The following is a 22,987-nucleotide window of genomic DNA, read 5'->3' as shown; positions in this document are numbered from 1 at the left end:
GCCTGGTTGATCAGGAGGACCTGTTTGATTCTATCTGGGCTCCATGGTCCATGGTTTCTAACTTGATCAGAATTATTGTTTGAATTTACTATATGCTCGCTATTACTCTATTTTGTATCCCTCTATCATTTTTCGGCTGTGGATATATCACTATATGTCGCTCTGCTTTTGTATTGATCGATCAATACAGTTGGTCTCAATTTGTACTTTATATTTTCTTTAACTTTTTCATGCATCGCTTTGTATTTGTATTTTTCTCAATAAATACCTCTTGTTGAAAAAAAAATGGCTTCACCCAAAATATAGTGAGCGTGTAATTATAGCATTACTTTGTGTGTAGGAAGGTCTGGATGAGCGTATTTCTTTAATTAGTACATTTCTATCTCCATATATAACCACAGATTATTATTGGCAGTTTGCCTATAAGCATGCCAAGATGTGGGTCACATCACACACTACTGTCATTGATGTTGTCATTACAGCCTTATATGTTACTTTGAGCTGAGTAGCAAACCATAAAAATGGAAAAGTCTACAACTTAGCGCAATTAGTCAAGTTAGGCAAGTTTTTACAGGCAAGAACAAATTTGCTAACTTCCTAGACCTTCCATTATTATTTTTGGAACGTAACGACTGTAACTCCCTGACCTCACCAATATTATCTCTGCTGTTTATTAATGTCGCTTATTACTTTGCTGTTGTTGGCTCCTTATATGGTTATTTCAGGAAATTTTATTTAATTAAAATATTTATTCTGCAGTTGTCGCCTGAATATATCATTCTGCTTAAGAGTTAGGTAATGTTTTCTGTTCTGATATCAGAGGCATACTGGACTAAACCATAGCAACCGAGTGTCACATGCTAAATAAGAAAATAATATTTCATTCCAGATGCACTTGAATTGAGTCTACAATAAAGCACCATACAAGTGTAGCACAGACCATAGACCAGATGATTCATCAGACAGGCTGTATGTCGCATAAATATTGACTTTGGCAATACAGAAAAGAATTTAGTCTTTATTTTTTCAAAGGAAACTGTTTCAAAAATGATGATATGCCAAACATATCGTGATTGCATTGGCCAAGAGTAGCAATGGCTGCAAGCTGAAGAGATGGACAGTTCATAGTAAAGCCACTGAATGCCACAAATACAGTTTCAAAAGTGTACATTCAATTGCATCAACACCTCTGTCAAGTAGTCTTAACTTAAACTGCAGAGTTATACTTTGGAAAACTGGAATTTATGCTTAGGATGTCATTTAGCAACGTCATGCAACCAGAGTCAGTAGACAAAAATACATTAAGTGATGTGTGGGAGACTACTAAAATAATAAAATAATCTGAACTGACTAGTCATCTTTCAATCTGTGGGGATGATTCACAAAGTGTGTCCCCATGTATTATCTCTCCTTATATGTTTTCACCTTATTTATATAAAACCTCTCAACACCCCCCCCCCCCCCCCCCAAAAAAAAACCAACTAATACTAATGTTGGATAAGTAATAGCAAAGTTAAGTTAAGTGTGAGCAACCCGAGTGCTAGTGCATTTTTGCTTGGAAAGTACTGAAAAGTTATTTTATGGATGAGGTAGAAAAAATGTAAGGAAATTAGTTTTATGAATCAACCCCATACTATGTAATGAAACTGAACAGAATTATGTTTGTTAAAAGTCAAAAAAATCTTCCAACAAAGGCCTTGTTGCCTCCAAACGGTGGGCAGGACTAATTCTTTCCCAAAATATCTCAAATGATTATAAAACCATTTTTAGAACAGCATGAAAGGATTAGGATCGGTGTTACTTTTATTTTGCTGTCTGTACCAATTGTGCCCCTCCATTGTTTCTCCTGCATCCAATCTGTGGTAAACATAGGCTATTACACATATATTGCAATGGTGACATTCTTTAACCACTTCAGAACCAGGGGTCTATGGCCCCTTAAGGACCAGAGACCACTGGTACCAAAAACCGGCGCATACCGATGGCACCCCGCAATGATGCTGATATTTAAGGCCCAATATCTCTGTACTTATACCTTCTACACTCTCCACATTTTGAGGGTAGGGAGTGCTGAGACATCAGGAACTGTAACGACAAAACGGCCCCTGGGGGGTACTCACCTCGGGTGGGGGAAGCCTCCGGATCCTAATGAGGCTTCCCACGCCGTCCTCCATCCGTCAGGGGTCTCGCTGCAGCCCTCCGTGCAGCGGTGACGTAATATTTACCTTCCTGGCTCCTGCGCAGGCGCTCTGACGGCTGTCGGCGCCGAAGTAGGCGGAAATACCCGATCGCCGTCGGGTCTGCTCTACTGCGCAGGCGCAAGTTTCCGGCGCCTGCGCAGTAGAGCGGACCCGACGGAGATCGGTTATTTCCGTCTATTTCCGTGCCGAAAGTCGCCACAGCGCCCCCGCTGGAGCCAGCAAAGGTAAATATTGAACTGACAGTCGGCACAGTCGCCGGCTGTTCGGAGGGCTGCGGCGAGACCCCCGTGGGACAAAGGACGGCGTGGGAAGCCTCATTAGGATCCGGAGGCTTCCCCCACCCGAGGTGAGTACCCCCCAGGGGATCTTTTTAATGTTACAGAGTCTCTTTAAATATCATCAGCAGTGTTTATAATGCAAATCAGGAAGGAGCTGAATGTAATGTCATTACCCACAAGGCGGTGCATCCAAGGCTGAATTTTAACCACTTCATGACAAGCTGACTTATAAAAACGTCCTGCTAGAGCCTCTTAACGGGTCCAGGACGTTTTTATAAGCCAAAGAGTATTGCTGTTGCTGCTGTGCACGGTCCCACGCGTGCACGTGAAAATAGTGGGAAAAAAAACACCATAGAAAAAATACACCTTTATTTCCAAATAATATACTGTCACCATATGTTGTACTAGGGACATAATTAAAATGTGATAACCAGAACAAATAGGCAGATAAAATGTGTGGGTTTTTTTTTTTTTGCACAGTAGCAGTGATTATATTAAAACTATATGGGATGAAATTGGAGAAATATTGTATTTTTTCATTTTTTTTCTTTGTTTTTCCCTTTAAAATACATAGAAAATAAAGTAAACTAATTACTGAAAACAAATAACCCAAAAAAGCCCAATTGGTGGTCTTGTCCTTTAGGGTAAAAACCCCTTTGGGGTGAAATGAAATGGGGTGAAATGATTAATTAGGAATAATGTCCCTGAGTGGGAGGGATGTCACCTTTTCAGCTGGATTTCCATTGGCTACAGGACGTTTCCCCCTCGGAGAACTGAGTTTTCTCTGGAAAACCTAGCATCAGCTTCACACTGGTGGTGAGATAATGTGCTTACAGTTTCTCTTTAATATAATTAGAATTGACTTAGCCAGCACTCTTTAAAGAAATTATAACATAATTTGAAGTGCACATTAAGCCTGAAACAACTAAAATGTATTTGCTTGCTCCTTTGTGGTCTCTGAGGGGTCAGTCAAATTTTTGCTTTGTTGTCACACCTGTGTTCTATTCCAGGCATAAAATACAAGACAAGCAACAATCTCAACTATTAAAATGTCAGAGAGTTCAGGAGTGCATAGCTAATGTGATGGAATGTGTTGGGCTGTAGCATAATTTCTTAAATAAATCACACTAAGCAATATTAAAGTTACATTGCATTTTATTGCTATTTCATTTTATTATAAGGATCTTAATGGTTTATTCAAGAGCATAAAAGGAAGAAAAAGGGATCTGTTATGAATTGCTTTCTAAGAAATCAATTCAACATCTGGCAGAAAGGTTTCTGTGTTGCAGAATGTTGGAATAAGAGGATTCCTCCTGGACCCACAGAGAAAGCTTAACTTTTCTCTTTTAGTTAATTCCCACGTTATTGGACTTTCCCTTATATATTGCAAACCAGAACCTCATTATACTCCTGGCAATGTACATAGCTGACCATGTTTCCGATTTGGAAATGATATTATTTTGCAGAAGTCTTGACTTGCATATGGTCAGTTAGGTCACATACGCTTCATAAGAATGGTTGTAAAAGGGCAAAATCTGTATCAGAGAATGAACGAATAGCTGATGTATTAGATCAAAGTCCAAAATAAGAAATCTTCTCCATGAGCATAGTTTACAGTTTATCTACTACAGTTATGTTCATGTTTATTGTTTTAGAAAGTTCACTGTGCTCAGTCATTAAGATCATGGTACTGTTGTCTCTGCCATCAGAGGTTGGGGGGGTCTCTTCGAGGACATGGAGTATTCTGGAATGACTACCTGGTCTTCACCAGAGTGCTCCACAAGAGACAATTGACTGATACGCCTAGTAGTCAATAGATTATTTACTGCCAGTGATGACCAGATCACAACCATTTGAGGTTGCCCAACCAGAGAAAAGGAAAACAGGTGACACTTCAATATGGATGTATCTGATTTGGAGACTTAGGAAGAGGACATGTTTGGATGCAAGAAGGCTAGATTCAGTCTGTTTTCAGAGTGTGATAGAAGATAAGTAAAGTCAAAGTTTCAGGACAAGGTCAAGGTCACAAGCTGAGGTAACATCAGGAGTCAGAGAGCAGGGATGGTCAGACAAACCAGGTGACAACAATAGATCAGGAGTAATCTGGTGGGCTCCCTGACCCGCAACCTCCTCCCCCATGTAATGCAGAATTAGGTGTCACAGTGCCCTGCCCAAGATAACAGCAATAGGTGGCCCCTTCGCTCCTTCCCCCAGGGCACCAAAGCAGGCCCACCTAGGTTGCTTCTCCCACCAAGTGAAAAGTGGTCACCCTGACACTCTTGCAGAGTACTTGCAGCGGAGGGAACTCACCTGTCCTTCTGGCACACTCCCTCCTCCAGTCTGTGCCTCTTCAGGACCCGCAAAGCCTGTTGTTGGAACTCTGATGAGGGTGAGCGTGACAGTCTTACAGAGACATTAGGAGAAACAACAAAGCTGCAGTACCACTAATGTTATCCCAATGCCCTACTATGAATATCTTGGCGTAATGTAGCAGCAATACTATCGTGCAGGATCTGATTATTATCTCTAGTCTGCACAGTAAATCCTGTATAGACATGCACAACTAGAGCTGTCAAGTAGCATGTACTGTACTCAAGACTGGAAAGAAGAGAGAAACAGACTGCAATCCAAAATGGCTCTGAAAGATTGTTTAGGTTGACAGAGTTTTTCAAATATCTTTCTACCTCAACATATATTTTCTTCCTTTTTCTAGATCTCAGTTGATGGCTTCAAACACATAGCTGCTGGATGTAGTTCTGTACAACACTTGAAAATCAATGACATGTTTACGCTCACAGACAACTGCATCATAGTGAGTACAGGCTGCTGGAACTTACCGGTACTTTGTCTTGCAATGTATGTGTTAAATATGCTATAACAGTTGAAAATGTACTATTGTCACACTCGCAATGGTAGTTTGAAGTGGTAGGTTGAAATATAGTTTAAACAAACATATATGTTGACATCTAAGTCATGGTGGCATGGTACTTAGTGCTTAGCACTTTCACCTTGTAAGTCCCAGGTTTATATGCTAGGTAGAATACCATATGCATTGAGTTTGTATGTTATCTTTGTGTTTGCATACGTTTCATTCAAGAATATCCCCAAAAACCTTCTGGTAGGTTAAATCGCTTTGCTCCAAATCAGCCCTAGACTGTGATACAGACATTGGACTATGAAGTGCACTGAGCCATATTTAGCTATGCCAAGAAGTGGCAGTGCTATATAAATCCTCTATAATAAAATAAAATCCATGTGTCCCTGCGTCCTCTCCTGTCCCTATGTCTGTGCGATTGCGCTATTTCCGCTACTGCGCATGAGTGGCACCCGGGTGGACGTTAGAGAGCAGGAGGACAGGTGCAGGGGGGGGGGGGCGTGGCTGTGCGTGTGTGCGGTGGGGAGCGTGGCCGTGCACACTCGAGTCGGGGAGTGCGGCATGGGCAAGGTGGTGAGGGGGGTCGCGGCTGAGCCCTTGCGCTCTTTTTAAACGGGCAGAGCTATGCCTAGTTTGTAATAATAATTATATTGTTTAACCACTTTCCGACCGTGTCACGCCGATGGGCGTGGCCGCGGCGGCAGCCCCAGGACCGCTTAACGCCGATTGGCGTAAAGTCCTGGGGCTGTAACTTGCATGAGATCGCGCGCACGCATCTCATGCTCGGAGGGCGGAGCTCCGCCCCCTCTTCAGTCTCCGAGCGGCTATTGCCGCTCGGGAGACTGTTAGACGGCGATCACGCCGTCTATTTACACTGTGCAGCGCTGCGATCAGCAGCAGCGCTGCACTGGGGACAGCCGTGCGACACGGCTGTCCCCCTGGGGGACAAGAGAGCGATCGGCTCTCATAGGCAGAAGCCTATGACAGCCGATCGCCGTAATTGGCTGGCTGCGGGGAGGGAGGGAGGGAGGGAGGGAGAGGGTTTAAAGAAACAGGGATTTTTTAAAAACAAAAACAAACAAGAATATTTATTATGAAAAAAACAAACATGGGGGGAGCGATCAGACCCCACCAGCAGAGAGCTCTGTTGGTGGGGAGAAAAGGGGGGGGGGGGATCACTTGTGTGCAGTGTTGTGCGGCCCTGCAGCTTGGCCTTAAAGCTGAAGTGGCCAATTTTACTGAAAATCGCCTGGTCACTAGGGGGGTTTAGCCCTGCAGTCCTCAAGAGGTTAAGAGCATGAAAAGCCTGTTGCAGGGGCGCATGCGCGGCGCGCTGAGGAAAGGAAGCAGCTAGATGTAGCTCCGTACTTGCCGGGCTACAAAACCCGCTGGCAGGGGTATTTTGCACTACTTTAGAAGCCAAATTCACTAGCCACCCCTTTACAAAGCTGCAGTGCATGTCCCAGAGGAAGAAGACCGGGGCTTACAGGCGCCAGCGAGCTGTAACGGACTATTTTCTGAGACCGCGGGACTCCAACAAGCCTTCCCAAGATGGCCGCGCCTCGCCCACGCCGTCACAAGATTCCATACCAGAAGGAGGCGCGGACTGGGAGACAACTAAACAGCCGCGCTCTCTAACCAAGAAGGATTTAGAGGACAGTCTTGAGCAAATGTACACCCGTCTAGCAGGAAAATTTCAATCGGAGCTCAGGCGAGTAGAGGCCTCCCTCACCCAAGAGATCGCATCGCTCGGCTCACGGACGGACGTTCTGGAAACCAAGCACGACGAGCTGCTGGCCTCGCATAAAGCTCTCCAAAAAGAACATCATATCCTGAACGAAACGGTGCAAGGATTACAAGCCCAATCGGAGGACTTGGACAATAGAAATAGGAGGAACAACCTCCGTATAAGAGGCCTACCGGAATTATACCAAGAGCCTACACCTCCTGTCATGGCCATCTTTCAGAAGCTGCTCCCAGACATCGCAATGGAGGCCTTCACTTGTGACCGGATCCACAGGGCGCTTAGAGTGCAACCTCCGCCTGAAAAACCACCCAGGGATATCGTTCTTTGTTTGAAAGACTTTTTAATAAAAGAACAGATATTAAAAGCGGCCAGATCAACTACTAATCTCCAATACGAGGAACACGCTATACAGATTTTTCAAGACTTGTCACCCACCACGCTGGAAAAGCGAAAGGCGATGAAAAGTGTGACCTCAGTGCTCTCGAAGGCACAAATCCGTTACCGCTGGGGGTGTCCATTCAAGCTAATCGTCACGGAAAACGGAACTACCCATATAGCCCAATCACCTAGTGATGGTAACAAGATGCTGCAAAAATTGGGCCTACAAAGAGCACCTTCACCATTAAAAGGAGCTAGACAGAAATCGCTCTCCCCTATCTGGTCTCAACGTACGCAACGATCAAACAACAGGCCGATATCTCGATCCTCCTCTCCAGAACCTCAGTGATGGATGGGTGATATCATCTTAAATTTTGTTTTTTTGGCTCATTATGTTCTTATATTTCCTGATATAGCCCCAAACTTTTTCTCATTTGCACATTTCAGCTTTAAACTATCGCAGTGACTTGCCACGCACTTTTTTTTTTTTATGCTCGTCTGGCGGTGTTCCTGAAGCCAGGCTCTGTGCATTTTGCGTAACCCCCCCCCCTCAGCCTACTTTTTAGGAGGTTGTTGATTCTCAGGACTCTTCTCCTACTAATAAGTGGAGAGGTAGCCTGTAGATATAAAAATTTTGTTGTGTTCTTTTTATTCACTACTAGACTCCATTCAGGTCAAAATGTTATATCTGTTTATACAAGTTTTGATGTTTATCTTTTTGCAATGTACCCAGCTACAGACACACTATTCTAATAACCCCTTTTACTCAGTGACATGGCACTCAGGACAGCCAATGGATGACATAACCTCTTGTACTCCTATAATTTGCTCTTTTGATCCCTCATAAAAATGACATTGAACATTATAAGCCACAATGTACAAGGCTTCAATTCCCCCAATAAACGTAGGACTGCATTTCGCCAATACCAACAATTGAAAGCAGATATCCTACTATTACAGGAGACACACTTCTCACAATCAAATCCCCCTTCTTTTCTATGCAGAAACTACTGTCGATACTACTACACGACTTATAGGAATAAAACAAGAGGTGTTGCCATTCTAATCAGAAATGGAATTCATTTTGAATTAAAAAAGGTATATAAGGATCCTGAAAGCAGGTTTCTAATACTTCAATGTACTCTCTCAGGCAAGGAGGTAACTCTATGTAACATATATGCCCCACACTCGATGCAAGCTCAATTCTTCAAAGACTTATTTACTAAAATAGAAGGATTTCAATCTAATCACTTAATAATAGCGGGGGATTTTAATTGTGTCTCAAATGCTCTAGTAGATAGAAGCCCTTCCACAGAAGGAAGTAGAACTTTTCCCAAAACCCTACGAAGGGCACTGAACACAAATCAGATGACTGATCTTTGGAGAGCATTCAATATGGGTGACAGAAGTTATACCTATTACTCGCATCCCCAAAATTCATATGCTAGGCTGGACCATATATTTCTGTCAGCTGTCTTGATGACCAGTGCTCAGTCAGCTGATATTCTGTCATGTGCCTGGTCTGACCACCAAATAGTAATAGGATCACTGAAAACACTAGGCACCCCATTCTTAGCAGAAAATTGGCGTTTGAATGACCTACTACTACAAGATCCGAGCATGATAAGCGAGGCCCAGTCCATTCTGGAGGAATACTTTATTCTAAGTAACAATGGTGAGGTTTCATCTTCTACACTATGGTCAGCCCATAAGGCTGTAATAAGAGGGAAGTTCATACAAATGGCCTCTAAACGGAAAAAATACAGACAGGCAAATATTCTTAAGCTGTCTAAGGAATTAGATCAGCTGTATAGAAAACACAGCACTGATTCAGATCATAATACTCTAACTCTAATCAAAGATAAAAGATATGCTCTGAATCAAATATTATCAGAATCCAATCCACAGAGAAAGCCCTGAAATTTTCCAGAGCAAAATTCTTACTCTATGGAAATTCGGCAAGCACTATGTTTGCGAGGAAATTATCCTCCTATCATAAGCCACCCCACTTGTATAAACTCCAGAATGGACATGGGTCGGTAGAGTCACTACCCTCCAAAGTTATGAATATATTTGAAAAATATTACAGTGAATTATTTTCACCTGCTATTCAGACAGACCCAGGGATAGACGACTGGCTTAACTCCCTTCCTATACCCTCCCTTCCCACAGAAAAACTAGAAATATTGAATTCGCCAATCACAGATGAAGAGATCTCCCTAGCTATTTCTTCATTAAAAGCCTCTAAAGCACCAGGCCCAGACGGGTTTACTGGCCAGTATTATAAAGTATTCAATAATATCTTAATCCCTCAGATGAAAATATTATATAATGAATCCCTACAAGGTAATAAATTCACCTCCGATCTGACACAGGCCTTTGTAACACTGATACCTAAGCCTAATTTAGATCATACCCTTCCACAAAATTACCGTCCAATCTCTCTAATTAATAATGACACCAAGATCTTCTCGAAAATTTTGGCCAGTCAACTATCCCAGGTTATCTCAGAGCTTATCTCTATCTCACAATCAGGTTTTATACCCCAACGCCAAACCACAGACAACACTAGAATGGCATGTAATATCCTTCAGGATGCCAAGTTAAATAATCAAAGGTACTTAATGCTGAGCTTAGACCTACATAAGGCCTTTGATTCGGTACTGTGGACATACCTCTATAAGGTACTTCTCAAAATGGGAATCACCGGCCCATTTTTCAATGGGATATTAGCATTATATAACAACCCAACAGCCAAAATAAGAATGCCTGGAATTCTATCTAACCCCCTACCCATAACCAGAGGCACCAGACAAGGGTGCCCCCTCTCACCGTTATTATTCTCAATAGCTATAGAACCCCTTTCGTTAGCCATACACAATAATCCAGACATCAAGGGATATATGAAGCAAGAAAAAGAGTATAAGCTCATTCTATACGCAGATGATGCCTTATTATTCCTTTCACAGCCACTTACCTCAATGCCTATATTATTGCCTCTGCTGGATAGGTTTGGGGTGTTATCAGGCCTTAAAGTAAACACCTCAAAATCGCATGCACTACCAGTTAACTTGCCCCCCCAAGTGGTCAAATTATACAAAGCAAACTTTGACTTCAGATGGACTGAGGCACACTTCCCTTACCTGGGTATAAAAATGACCTCATCTTTTGACTCATTAACTACAACTAATTATATACCTATGCTAAAATCTATTGAACACACGTTATTCGAGTGGAATAAATACAGAATTTCATGGATGGGTAAAGCAACTGCAGTAAAAATGGTGATCATACCTCGCATATTATACCTTATGAGAGCACTTCCTATTAACCCTTCAAAAACTCTATTAATGAAATTTCAGAAGGCTATCAATAAATTTATATGGGGAGGGAAACCAGCCAGATTCAAAAATATATACCTATACAGACAGCAGACAGATGGAGGGGTGGGGGTTCCTAATATTTTTTATTACTTTTTAGCTGCACGTTTTTCTCAGCAAATTCAATGGTCCAGATCCCCATCACAGACTCTATGGGCACAGTTTGAGGCAGATTTTGTCCTCCCATATAATATCCAAAATATACATAGCTTATCACTCACACAAGCCAAAGGGCTGCGAGATCTGAATCTAGTTGTGCACACTGACTTTGAATTATGGCATAAATACAGAAAAAATATGAAGCTATGCTCACCAAAACCTCCACGCCTGTCATTTATAGGTCACCCAGGGTTCCCCCCCGCATTTCAAAATAAGACTCCATTTGATAAATGGATCGCACTAGGACTTACCACCTCAGATAGATAGATTCTGGATAGCAGATACATTTTCTGCCTTTTCATTATTCCAATATAATCATGGTATATCAATAAGTGAATACTTTCATTACCTTCAAATTAGAGACTTTTTTCTTAAATCTACGGCCCCCTTGGGACGGTATAATTGCACCTTTTATGAAAATTGGTATTTCAGTAATGAACCACTGACGGGCACTATTTCCAGACTATACACACATATGATAAGTTTACAGCAAGAACAGAAAACTAAAATAATGATAGACTGGGAGAAAGAACTCCAGATAAATCTAGATATAACTCAATGGCGTGCCCTAGCACAAAATATGTTAACAGCAACGCGAACTCCCATGATAAAAGATACGGCATTAAAACTATTTACAAGATGGTACAGATCCCCTGAAACAATCCATAAACTCTTTCCCTCAACCTCTCCCCATTGTGCTTTAGGGGCTGTCAAGAGAATGGCACATTATCCCATATTTTCTGGCACTGTAACAAAATCAAACCAATATGGGATACCTTGCAAATAAATATCTCGGCAATCACTTCTACAACTATAAATATTGAACCTATGCACGCCTTATTATTTGCACCTAATCCTGCTGTTCCGAAAAAATTTAGAAGGATATATTATGCTGCAATATGTGCAGTCTTATGGTCAGTGGCCCGACAATGGAAACAAACTACGATTCCCAATAGTCTAGTGATGTCAAGATTAGAAGATATTAGATTGATGGATCACCTACATAGCATATTACATGATATCAAACTCAAATCTCAAATGGAGTGGGTGGAAGGGAATAAAATAATTATGGGCTTTAATGTCTAAAGAGCTGTTGTACCAATTGGCTGTCATGGATCTTGGGAAAAGAGATGTATGTCTGACACTGAGTTACTAATGTCTGATCTTATATTAATGTCTATTGTTTGACTTTTATTATGCTCTGATGTTATATAACACTTGGTTTATATGTTTTATAAGATGAAAGTTCCTACTCTGTATTGCACAAAATCTTTTGCAAATAAAACTAAGTGAAAGAAAAGCCTGTTGCAGATACCTTTTTTGCAGTTTCTGCTGAATGATGAACTGTCTTATCATCCTTAGGGAGAGGGGCCCATCTCTCCCTCCTACTTATAGCAAGTAGCCTAAAAATACCAAGATGAATAGCCAGTGGCGTAGCAATAGGGGGTGCAGAGGTTTTGACTGCACCGGGGCACCTCGACCAGAAGGGCCCACTAGGGGCCCTCCTTCATCCATGTTATTATCTTTTCATTGGTGCTATGCTGGTAATGAATGCCTCTTTATGTGCATTGCATAGTGGTTATTACCACTGCCACAATTATCCAAAAGCCTCCTCAAGCTTACTTCACAGTCCTGCATATTTTCCTTGATTGTCACTTGGCATTGATGCCTGTCATGTGATCACAGCACATATGCAGTGTCGCCTCCATAGTAACCAACTGTGACCTAAACAGAGCCCACCTGTATTGTGAAGTGGTCAGATCCCTACTTGCATCATAATGTGGATGTCCACCTTCAAAATCAAGGAAAATCATTATTTAATGTAGTAAATAGGGGGCAAAGTCTATTAACCACTTTGCATTCCAGGTTTTTTTTGCCCTTTAACCACTTAATCCACCAGTACAGTATAGGTTCTCCAATCCTTCTTGAGTGGCAGAACCCACAAAGTGTCTATGGGGCCCTTCCTGTCCACCCCTGTACCACTTAAGTATGGGGTGCCCCAGGGCTCAATCCTCTCTCCCCTGCTTTTCACGATTTACATGTTACCGCTTGGAAAACTAATCCAAAAACCTGGCCTGACATACCACTGCTATGCGGACGACACCCAACTATATCTTTCCTTCAAGCCTGGTGTGACAGACCCAACTCTAACTATAAACGCCTGCTTACGTGAACTACAGCAATGGACGAATGACAACTGGCTGAAACTGAATGCAGACAAAACTGAAGTCCTTCTGATTGGAGGGCAGCGCATGACAACAAAACAACTTAACTTGCAGTCTTCACCACTGGGAATAGGAGGCACGGATCTATGCAGCTCTGATCATGTGTGTAGCCTTGGAGTTCTAATTGATGGGGATTTAAACTTCAGAACTCAAATCTCTGCTGTGGTGAAATCATCCTATTTTCACCTGAAGAACATTGCAAAAATCAAGCACCTCATCCCCCCAAAAGATCTGCCAACCTTAGTCCATGCCTTCATCACATCCCGACTGGACTACTGTAATGCTCTCTACACTGGCCTTCCAAAAAAGGTCTTGTACCGCCTACAGCTGATACAGAATACTGCTGCCAGACTGCTAACCAACCAACCCCGTCACTGCCACATAACGCCAGTCCTGCACTCCCTTCACTGGCTACCTATAGAATAGAGGGTCCTATTCAAGATCCGCCTACTGACATTTAAATCCCTGAATAATCTGGGCCCTGGATACATGAAGGATATGTTGCAGCTGCGTAGCAATCCCCGCATTCTCAGATCCACAGGTTCTAATAATCTAGCCATACCCAGAGTCCACTTGGAAACTTTTGGTCCCAGAGCCTTCTGTCATGCTGCCCCTATGTTTTGGAACTCCTTACCTCAACAGATCAGGACAGCGCCATCCCTGGACGTGTTTAAATCCAGACTGAAAACCCACATGTTCAGTTTGGCATTTGCAGAAATATAACTTTTGTTGTGTGAATACTTCATCCTACTACCAATTACTGAATCTGAGAGAGCCTAAGCGCTTTGAGTCCTATGGGAGAAAAGTGCTATAGAAATGTTATTGTATTGTATTGTATTGTATCTACGTCCTCTGCGACTTCATCTAAGCCACGAGGATGTAGATATACGTCTTGTAAATGAAGCAGAGCTGTGCAGGATTGGGCTTGCTCCTGTGCACACCTCTGGCATTATCTGCTGCAGCACTAATTAGTGAAAGAGAAAATATGTTCCCTGAACCATTAAGATTGATTTTTACTATTAAAAGTGCTTTGGTTTTCTCACTTCATAGTGAAAAATACACACTGTAGCATTATTTCAGAATCAAATATCTTCACCCTAAATTGTGACAGGAACATAATCTAAGTTTTGTAATAAACGGTAGACATAGCCGAACAAAATTAGTGTATTTCATCTACAGTGGTGATTTTTTTATTTTTAAACTGGAATTGGTAAAACTGAGAATGTATTTTTTATATTTTTATTCCTCTTTTTCCCATTAAAATGCATAGAAAACAAATTTGTTTGAGGGAAAAAATGCCATTCAATGAAAGCCTAATTTGTCTTGAAAAAACAATATATATTTAATTTAGGTGTCATAAAGTAGAGATAAAATTATTGCTGATTAACCACTTGATGACCCACCCTTTACCCCCCCTTAAGGACCAGCGCTGTTTTTAGTGATCTGTGCTGGGTGGGCTCTGCAGCCCCCAGCACAGATCAGGTAGCAGGCAGAGAGATCAGACTGCCCCCCTTTTTTCCCCCCTATGGGGATGATGTGCAGGGGGGGGGTCTGATCTCTTCTGCCTGCCTGGGTGTTGCGGGGGGGCACCTCAAAGCCCCCCTCCGCGGTGAAATTCCCCCCTCCCTCTCCTACCTGCTCCCCCCCGGTGATCGGGGCTGCACAGGACGCTATCCGTCCTGTGCAGCCAGTGACAGGCTGTCCCCTGTCACATGGCAGCGATCCCCGGCCGCTGATTGGTCGGGGATCGCCGATCTGCCTTACGGCGCTGCTGCGTAGCAGCGCCGTACAATGTAAACAAAGGAGACATGTGTCTCCTACGTTTACATTTAGTCTGCGAGCCGTAATCAGCGGCTCGCAGGCTATTCACGGGGACCCGCTCCGTGATCTGACAGGAAACGGCCGCTCGCGCGAGCGGCCTTTCCTGATTAATTAGGGAGGCACCTGGCGACGCAGAATTGCGTCGCTGGTCCTCCAGCTACCACTTTGCCGCCGCACGGTATGAGTGTGCGGTCGGCAAGTGGTTAAATAGGGATATAGCTAAAATGTAAAAACTGCACTGGTCCATAAGGGGCAAACAAGTTCTGGATGCGAAGTGGTTAAGATTCCTGACAATTTTGTAATTTCAGCTTTCACTATTGATACAGCAATAACTTTTTTTTATTACTTATGCCATCAAAGTGATACACATGTAGTTTTTTCAGGACAATCTATGCTTTCTTTAGGTAATATTTGTTTTCAATAATTATTTAATTTTACAGGTATTTTATATGGAAAAAATATTTTTTTTATTTGCATTTAACCCTTCTCAAATTTCACGACAAGTTACACAGTTATAAAACATCTCACAATATGTCATTTGTCTTTTCCCAGTTAAATTGATACCCCACATGTCATATTTCATCACTAGTTGGGAATGTAGCGTACCATTATCACCAGCTTGTGCGTTTGTAGCGATTGGATCCAATTGCTATGTCACACAGTTTGAGGACCCCAGTTCTATACAGATACATTGCTAGGCAAAAGCACAGCGATGCATATGTACAGTGTTGGGTCCCGGAGCTGTTGCCCTAGCAATTGCGTATGTGTGGCAAAAGTGGTGTAATTTTGCAGAGTAACCAGTATTGTTATAAGCTTTATTTTAAATCTCAAACCTTTTTGACTGTTTGTTTGGTTTTTCATTGCACCAGTACAAAGCACACACATGAATATTATCTAACATTACGTCATCTTACAATTTCTTAATGTTACCTTCTCCCAGGCAGATTTATAGAACTGCGAGAGATTAATTAAGTTCCCTTGAGATCTTGGTAGTTTTTATTTATGCTGGAGCCAAGGTCTGGCTCATAGAACCAGCTAGAAGTCTTGGGTTAATTTCCAGTACTGCATCTGGATAAAATGTGTTCTACAATGCAAGTCAAAGGGCTTTCATCTGAAAATTCCATTATGTTTTGTGTGTCTAGATGTATGCTGCCTAGATACATATTCTTAAGAGGCTATGTAAGCTGCAGCACATGCATCAGTGAAACAGGCGCATATACAAGCCAAATACATTATGGTGAGCTATACATTTATTTTATAATGGCTTACATATGCAAATGACAACAGAACATCAGACTATGGAAGATGTAAGAACATTCAATTATTTTTTTTTAAGAGAAAAACACTATTTTCAGTAAAAAAGAAAATGGGTGCAACACTTACAAAAGGTAGACAAGCAATTTTATATTTTAGCAATGTTAAGATTACCATTCCATTTTAATTTGTAGACAGCCACTTCTAACATGAGCAAAACATGTCCTTTTTTTCACAGGCTGCCCTTGTGAACTTAATTTTTTCATACAGTGCTCACAGATCTTAAGATTGGGGCAAAAGTTTACCAGGACAACACAAACCTTGTCCAAACGCTCACACTTCTATTAACCACTTCTATTACCTTCACTTCTGTTAACCAAGAAGGTCACATTACTCATTTTACTTCAAAGAGGCTCAGAAATTAAAGTCTCTATTACTGTACTTTCTACAGCCAATCCAATTGGCTTGGGGCCGCGTATGGCAGATTCCCCAATCTCTGATGTAATATAGAGTCTACAACACCGGTTTCCCATGGTCCTAGGCTAGTTGGTTGCGCATGTAGCCACTGCTTAGGCTGTAAGCTGATCTTCTTCACTATTAGTAATGAGAACAGTTTCATTAGCTCCTTACCAGGTGATCACTGTTACCCAATCAGTCTTCACAAACTAAAGAATGAAAAAAAGGCTCTGGTTCTTAAAGTGGATCTGAGGTGAACTTTTACTCATTGCATAATTGTGTTCCTTTCCTATTGTGTATAGGGCATTTCTCAAGCCAAATACTTTTTTGTTTTTGTTTTAATACTCTAGTTCCCTATAAACGAAATAAACCACGCCCACAGGTTTTCAGAGAGCCTTGGCAGTAGCAAGGGCTAATGGGAGCTCAGTTTGGGCAGGGGGAGAAGGAGGTGTTACTAGCCATTGATTTCAGAGGCAGAGGGGAGGAGGGAGGAGAGGTGATTAGGTTTTTTCCACAGTCTGAGTGCTGATGGTGCAGATAAGCCTGCCTCTGTGTAATGTTTACAAACAACATGGCTGCTGTCATTGTATCACAGGAAGAAATAATAATTTTCTATTAAATCTGTTTGCAGCTAGATTTGATATCTAAACTTTAGATAAGATATATAGACAAGTTACTTGTTCTAGTTCGTTTTTCATCTCGGATCCGCTTTAAGCGGGCAGAGCCTGCCAGTCCTAAATGAGATAAAGTAATGGTCTGTGAGGAAAATTCTGAATAGCTAAACAGCCTAGGCTGTGACATCATTGGGAGAGCACGGCTACATGCCAATTTACAGCAATATATAGATAAAGGAAGTGTTTCTGATGCTGAAATCACGATAATTAAAGTAAAAGTGGTTATCCTGAATAATTTACTGCATTCTACTACTGTGTATATATATATATATATATATACACACAGTATATATATATATATATATATATATACACAGTATATATATATATCAGTATGGTAACTGTTAAATGTTTTGGCGTTTGAGTGAGTGACTGAAAAGATTTTTCTCAATAATCCTAGATTAGCTAGCATAACCTATTGCCGACTGCGTCACACTGATGGGCGTGGATGCGGTGGCAGCCCAAGGACCACCTAACGCTGATTGGCGTAAGGTCCTTGAGGCCTGTTTTGCAGGAGATTGCGCGTGCTAATGCGCGCGCATCTCCGCTTGGTACTCCACCTTCAGCCTCCCAGCGGCGATCGCCGTTTGGAGACTGTTAGACGGAACTGCCATATAATTACCCCATACAGCGCTGTGATCTAAGGCAGCCCTGTACTGGGGACAGCCCTGTGACACGGCTGTCCCCTCTGTAGCTGCGGAAGTGATCTGCTGAAACCTATGACAGCCGATCACGCTGATTGGCTGGCGGAGGAGGGAGGGAGGGGGGAGTAAAAAAAATAAAAAAAAAATAGTAAAATTCATATATAAAATAATGAGATAACTATTTGTAAAAATAAATAAAAGCAATGGCTAGTTTCAAATTTGAAGTGTCTGATTCCCAGGTTCTCAGATTAACCACCTTCTTTTTAAGAGGGTTTTTCAGGACCCCAAAGTCTTCAAATTGAACATCAGCTTTTCTGAATATCTTAGACAATGAAGGGTCCGCTTTGGGAATTGGACCCCAGTGCTTTTGATTTTCTGGCTTAAAAGGATACCTCCTTTCCATGGACCTAGGCCAGAAAACCCTCTTCTCTGGATTCTCCCATTCCTTGCTAATCATATCTTTTAACATATTATGAACTGGAATACAATTTGCATGATTGTCTGACAAACTGATACATCTTATCTAAGGTAGATAAATTCCCTTTCTTTACCTTAATGTCCATTATTGCGTACATAACACTCAAAAGACTATCCATATTAGTGGAGAAAGCAAGCTTCTGCATTTTTGCCCCTTCTATAGGTTTACCCCCCTCCCCTTCAGATGCTGACATTTCTTCTAGGGAAGAAATTTCAGCCTCAGACAATTCAACTTCAGAATCCTCCTCTTGGCGCCTTTTCTTAAATGCCTGCACAACCTGCAGGTACAGGGGCAGGCATAATCATAGAGGCAAGGGTAGTCACTATAGGAGGGGTAGGAACAGGCCTTACTGGCAAGGGCAGGGTGGCTATTACAGAAACCACAGGTTCGCTCGCTGTCCTCCATACCGGCGTACATGCACTTAACTAGCAGCCATGTCAGGTTGGTGTCTATACTCCAGCCCAGCACCTCCGCTTCTTATACCAAACCATGGGATGCAGCATGAGTAGTCCGGATTGGTAACTATGGACACTGTTTCAATAGGTTTTGGCATTACACTACTGCTATAATCTAATTTAAATCTATGCTGTGCTACACCTAACTGTTATGCTTGCTGTGCATGTCTCATTGAAGCATGGACATGGCGACTAGCCTTGGCTACACTTGCACTTCTTGTTACGGTTGCTGCTACTATTTTGAAACAATGGACTTGAACTTTGTTACTGTTTTGGTTTGCTATGCAGTTTGTACAAGTCATTAATGTGAGAGTCAACCTTGCTTGATTGTCTCACAGTAGACTGGTGCTACAACACTCTGGAGAGGCAACCTGGAGAGGTCCTGTTTAACTAACATGCTCAGCTTTTATGAGGTAGTGAATGCTTATATGGATATTGGGAATGCTGTAGATGTGATATACTTGGACTTTGCAAAGGCCTTCGACACTGTTCCCAAAAAAAAGTCTGGTGCAAACGTTGAGGATGCAAGGACTGGGGAAGAGTCTGTGTGCATGGATAGGGAACTGGCTAATGGACAGAAAACTAAAAGTTGTGGTCAATGGATCGTACTCAAAATGGGAGACTGTTAGCAGTGGGGTCCCACAGGGGTCTGTACTGGGTCCAGTGCTCTTCAATTTATTTATTAATGACCTAGTAGATGCAGTAGTGAGCAATATTGCTATTTTTGCAGATGATACAAAATTGTGCAGAATCATCAACTCTCATGAAGATAGTGTCATATTGCAACAGGATCTGGATAGGATGGCTATATGGGCACATACATGGCAGATGAAATTCAATGTTGAAAAATGTAAAGTCATGCATTTTGGTCGTACCAATGGTCTAGCACCATACAAAAGAAATGGGATACAGTTGGGGACATCAAACTTGGAGAAGGACTTAGGAGTACTCATCGACAACAAGTTAAATAATCGTACTCAATGCCAAGCCGCTGCAGCTAAAGCTAACAAAATTTTGGGATGCATTAAAAGGGAAATAAAAACTCGAGATGCTAGCATAATATTGCCCCTGTTTAACTCTCTAGTAAGGCCACATCTGGAATATGGAATTCAGCTCTAGGCACCACATTACAAAAAAGATATTGCAGTTTTAGAGCAGGTGCAGAGACGAGCAACAAAATTGATACGTGGGATGGAAGGTCTCGCTTACCAAGAAAGGTTAAATAAACTGGGTTTATTTAGTCTAGAGAAAAGACGCCTTAGAGGAGATCTAATTAACATGTATAAATACATTAGAGGGCAATATAATAGCTTGGCGGATGAGCTTTTTGTCCCTAGGCCTTCTCAAAGGACTAGAGGACATGATCTGCGCATGGAGGAAAAAGTTTTAGCCATTTATTTAGGAAAGGGTTCTTTACAGTAAGAGTGATTAAGATGTGGAATGCATTGCCACAGGAAGTCGTTATGGCAAACTCTATACCTGCATTTAAAGGGGGCTTAGATGCTTTCCTTGCGTTGAAAGACATCCATGGCTACAATTACTAGGTTATGCCTAATGATGTTGATCCAGGGATTTTATCTTATTGCCATCTGGAGTCGGGAAGGAATTTTTCCCTTTTGGGGCTAATTGGACCATGCCTTGTAAGGGTTTTTTCGCCTTCCTCTGGATCAACAGGGGTATGTGGGGGACGGGCTGGAGTTGTACTTTGTACTGGTTGAACTCGATGGACGTATGTCTTTTTTCAACCAAAATAACTATGTAACTATGTAACCAACTGTTCTGCTTTCTGTAGAATGTGTGTCAGTTTGTGGCAAGTGCAAAAAATGTTGGGTTCTTGTAGGGTGGCTATAAGTGAGGGCATCTTATGCATCTCTTTTAATATTTAATATATCTTTTGTCTACATGATACGTAAAATGTACTTTTGATTATAGAACTGCTTGAGTTTGTGATAAATTGGGTCATATCCCTTCTTTAGTATTATCTCTCAGTTTTGTTTCTGTGAGCCATATGCAATTCACTTTTTCACCTGAGTTTTCTCCTGGGAGATAATTTTTCATCTTCAATTTCAAAAAGTTTTCCAGCACTTTTTCACCAAAAAAAGTACCAAAAAGTAGGTGAAAAAGTTAGATAAAAATTATTTTGAGCATTTTCTTGCTTTCTGGTGGCTTAAAAAGCATTTTATTGACAAGTTTAAAAATATCACCTAGGAGAAAACTCAGGTGAAAAAAGTGAATTGCATATGGCCCCCTATGTAACTATATTTCTCTTGCCACTTCCTTTCAGACTGTACACCAGCTTTTCATTGTCACTTAAATAACCCAAACATTTACGATGACATTTTATTGTGCCACAGCAATATGAAAACATGAAATATATTGTTGAGTTAGAAATGTCAAAGGCTCATCCCCACTTTTTGCAGACAATTGTATTGTTGTTATGTGCTGCCTTGTATGGTCTAAATAAACAGTGATGTGAATGCTTAAGGTCAGGCCAAAGAAATGAATTAATGCATGTTGTTTGGAAGATGCCTTTGTGTAAAGCAGTACAGTCAGTAAGTTTTGTGCAGAGCTTTTTTTCTTTGCTATGGGAAGAAAAGCTATAACTATTTTGTGCAAGTTTTATTTTGTCTGTTTAGTCTGAGCACAGTGTTCATGGCCAAGGTTTATTGTGTAATACACTGTTGTTATCACCGCTAAATCATGCAAACTGCTTAAAGTGGGTCTGAACTCTTGCACAGGACAGAAGGAAAACATAGAGAATGCACCCTGTATGTATTTAGAGAGAGTTCAGCCTGTCTAATTCCCCCTCATCTGTGTCTAATCACAAGTTGTAATTTTATCACTTCCCTGTGTCACATGACTGCCACGGCAGATATGGCAGATAAGCTCATATGAAAGTGCAGGATGTTTACAAATACATTTTTTTGTTTAAAGGTTATTATGCTGTTGTGTATCTTTTAGAGAAGAGAGGACATTCTGAGTTCAGGTCCACTTTAAAAGCACCTCTCTATGTTTATTTATCATGTGTAGCACTCTGGGCAGTGGTATAGTTGTTTAACCACTTGCGTACCAGCAGTCTCTGGCCCCTTACAGTGACACCGAAGCAAAACAAAACTTATGATATAATGAATTGTATGTCTAGTACAGCTAAGAAGTAGAACATTAGTAGCAAAGAAAATAGTCTAGTATTGTTTTCCAGTACAGGAAGAATTAAGAAAGTTAAATTGTTACCTATGCAAAAGAGCTTCTCTGAGCTCTTCTGAAGCACTTATACATCAAAGAAACGGTCAGAGACAGCTTCAGATAAGGTTTTACTGCAAGGAAGTTCAAACAAAGCAGGTGGTTTTGGTGCCAAACCTGGGCACCCCATAGCAGCAATGATGTGCTTCTCGGGGCATGTAAGAGTAGTTCGGGGCTCCGGCTTTACACCCCGAATTACATCTTCCTCCGAGTTACAAAGACTCCGAGGGGGAATAGTATTTAACGCCACCTGGGAGTTTATTGGCAGCAGGGTGAGCCGCCATTTGGCTTGCCCTGTGCCCAACTCACCGGCAGCGTACTAATACATATGCAGTTCAAAGGGTCATTAGCACTGCTTTGTTTTATAGTTTAAAATACAGTGTGGTTTGTAAACTGCAAATATAACAGAATGATGTAATATTATAAAAAAAACCTATATAACTAAAAACTAGCCTCCGGGCTAGTGACAGCAGGGTCGAGTAGGACGTGGAAAGACTCTGGAGGATCCAGAAGCTTCCTTCTTCTTAGGTAAGTATCTAACTTTTTTTTTTGGGGGGGGGGGGGTTGCTTCGGGTTTGCTTTACATTAGGTATCTTAATGAATCACATCGTGGACATAAAAATTACATGAAATTAACTATTACTGACTATTGTTCTACTTCTCCTTGTCCTCCTTCCAATGCAATATTGGCATTATTATACCGAAACCGAAAAATTCACTTT

At 41.6% G+C, this 22,987-nt stretch overlaps 1 protein-coding gene across 3 annotated transcripts in view; it reads left to right on the top strand.

Moving 5' to 3' along the window:
• The window catches only part of FBXL13 (F-box and leucine rich repeat protein 13), a 227,738-nt gene that overhangs the window by 160,983 nt on the left and 43,768 nt on the right, over positions 1-22,987 (top strand). For all 3 annotated transcript variants that reach the window (XM_068276222.1, XM_068276221.1, XM_068276220.1), the window contains exon 13: positions 5,193-5,291. In XM_068276222.1, the coding sequence (XP_068132323.1) occupies positions 5,193-5,291 (99 nt within the window). The remainder of the gene's footprint in view (positions 1-5,192; positions 5,292-22,987) is intronic.

The sequence above is a fragment of the Hyperolius riggenbachi genome, chromosome 3 (assembly GCF_040937935.1).
Source record: "Hyperolius riggenbachi isolate aHypRig1 chromosome 3, aHypRig1.pri, whole genome shotgun sequence".
NCBI classification, from domain to species: Eukaryota; Metazoa; Chordata; class Amphibia; order Anura; family Hyperoliidae; genus Hyperolius; species Hyperolius riggenbachi.
Note: the sequence above shows the minus strand (reverse complement) of the source record. Positions and strands in the feature narration are given on the sequence as shown.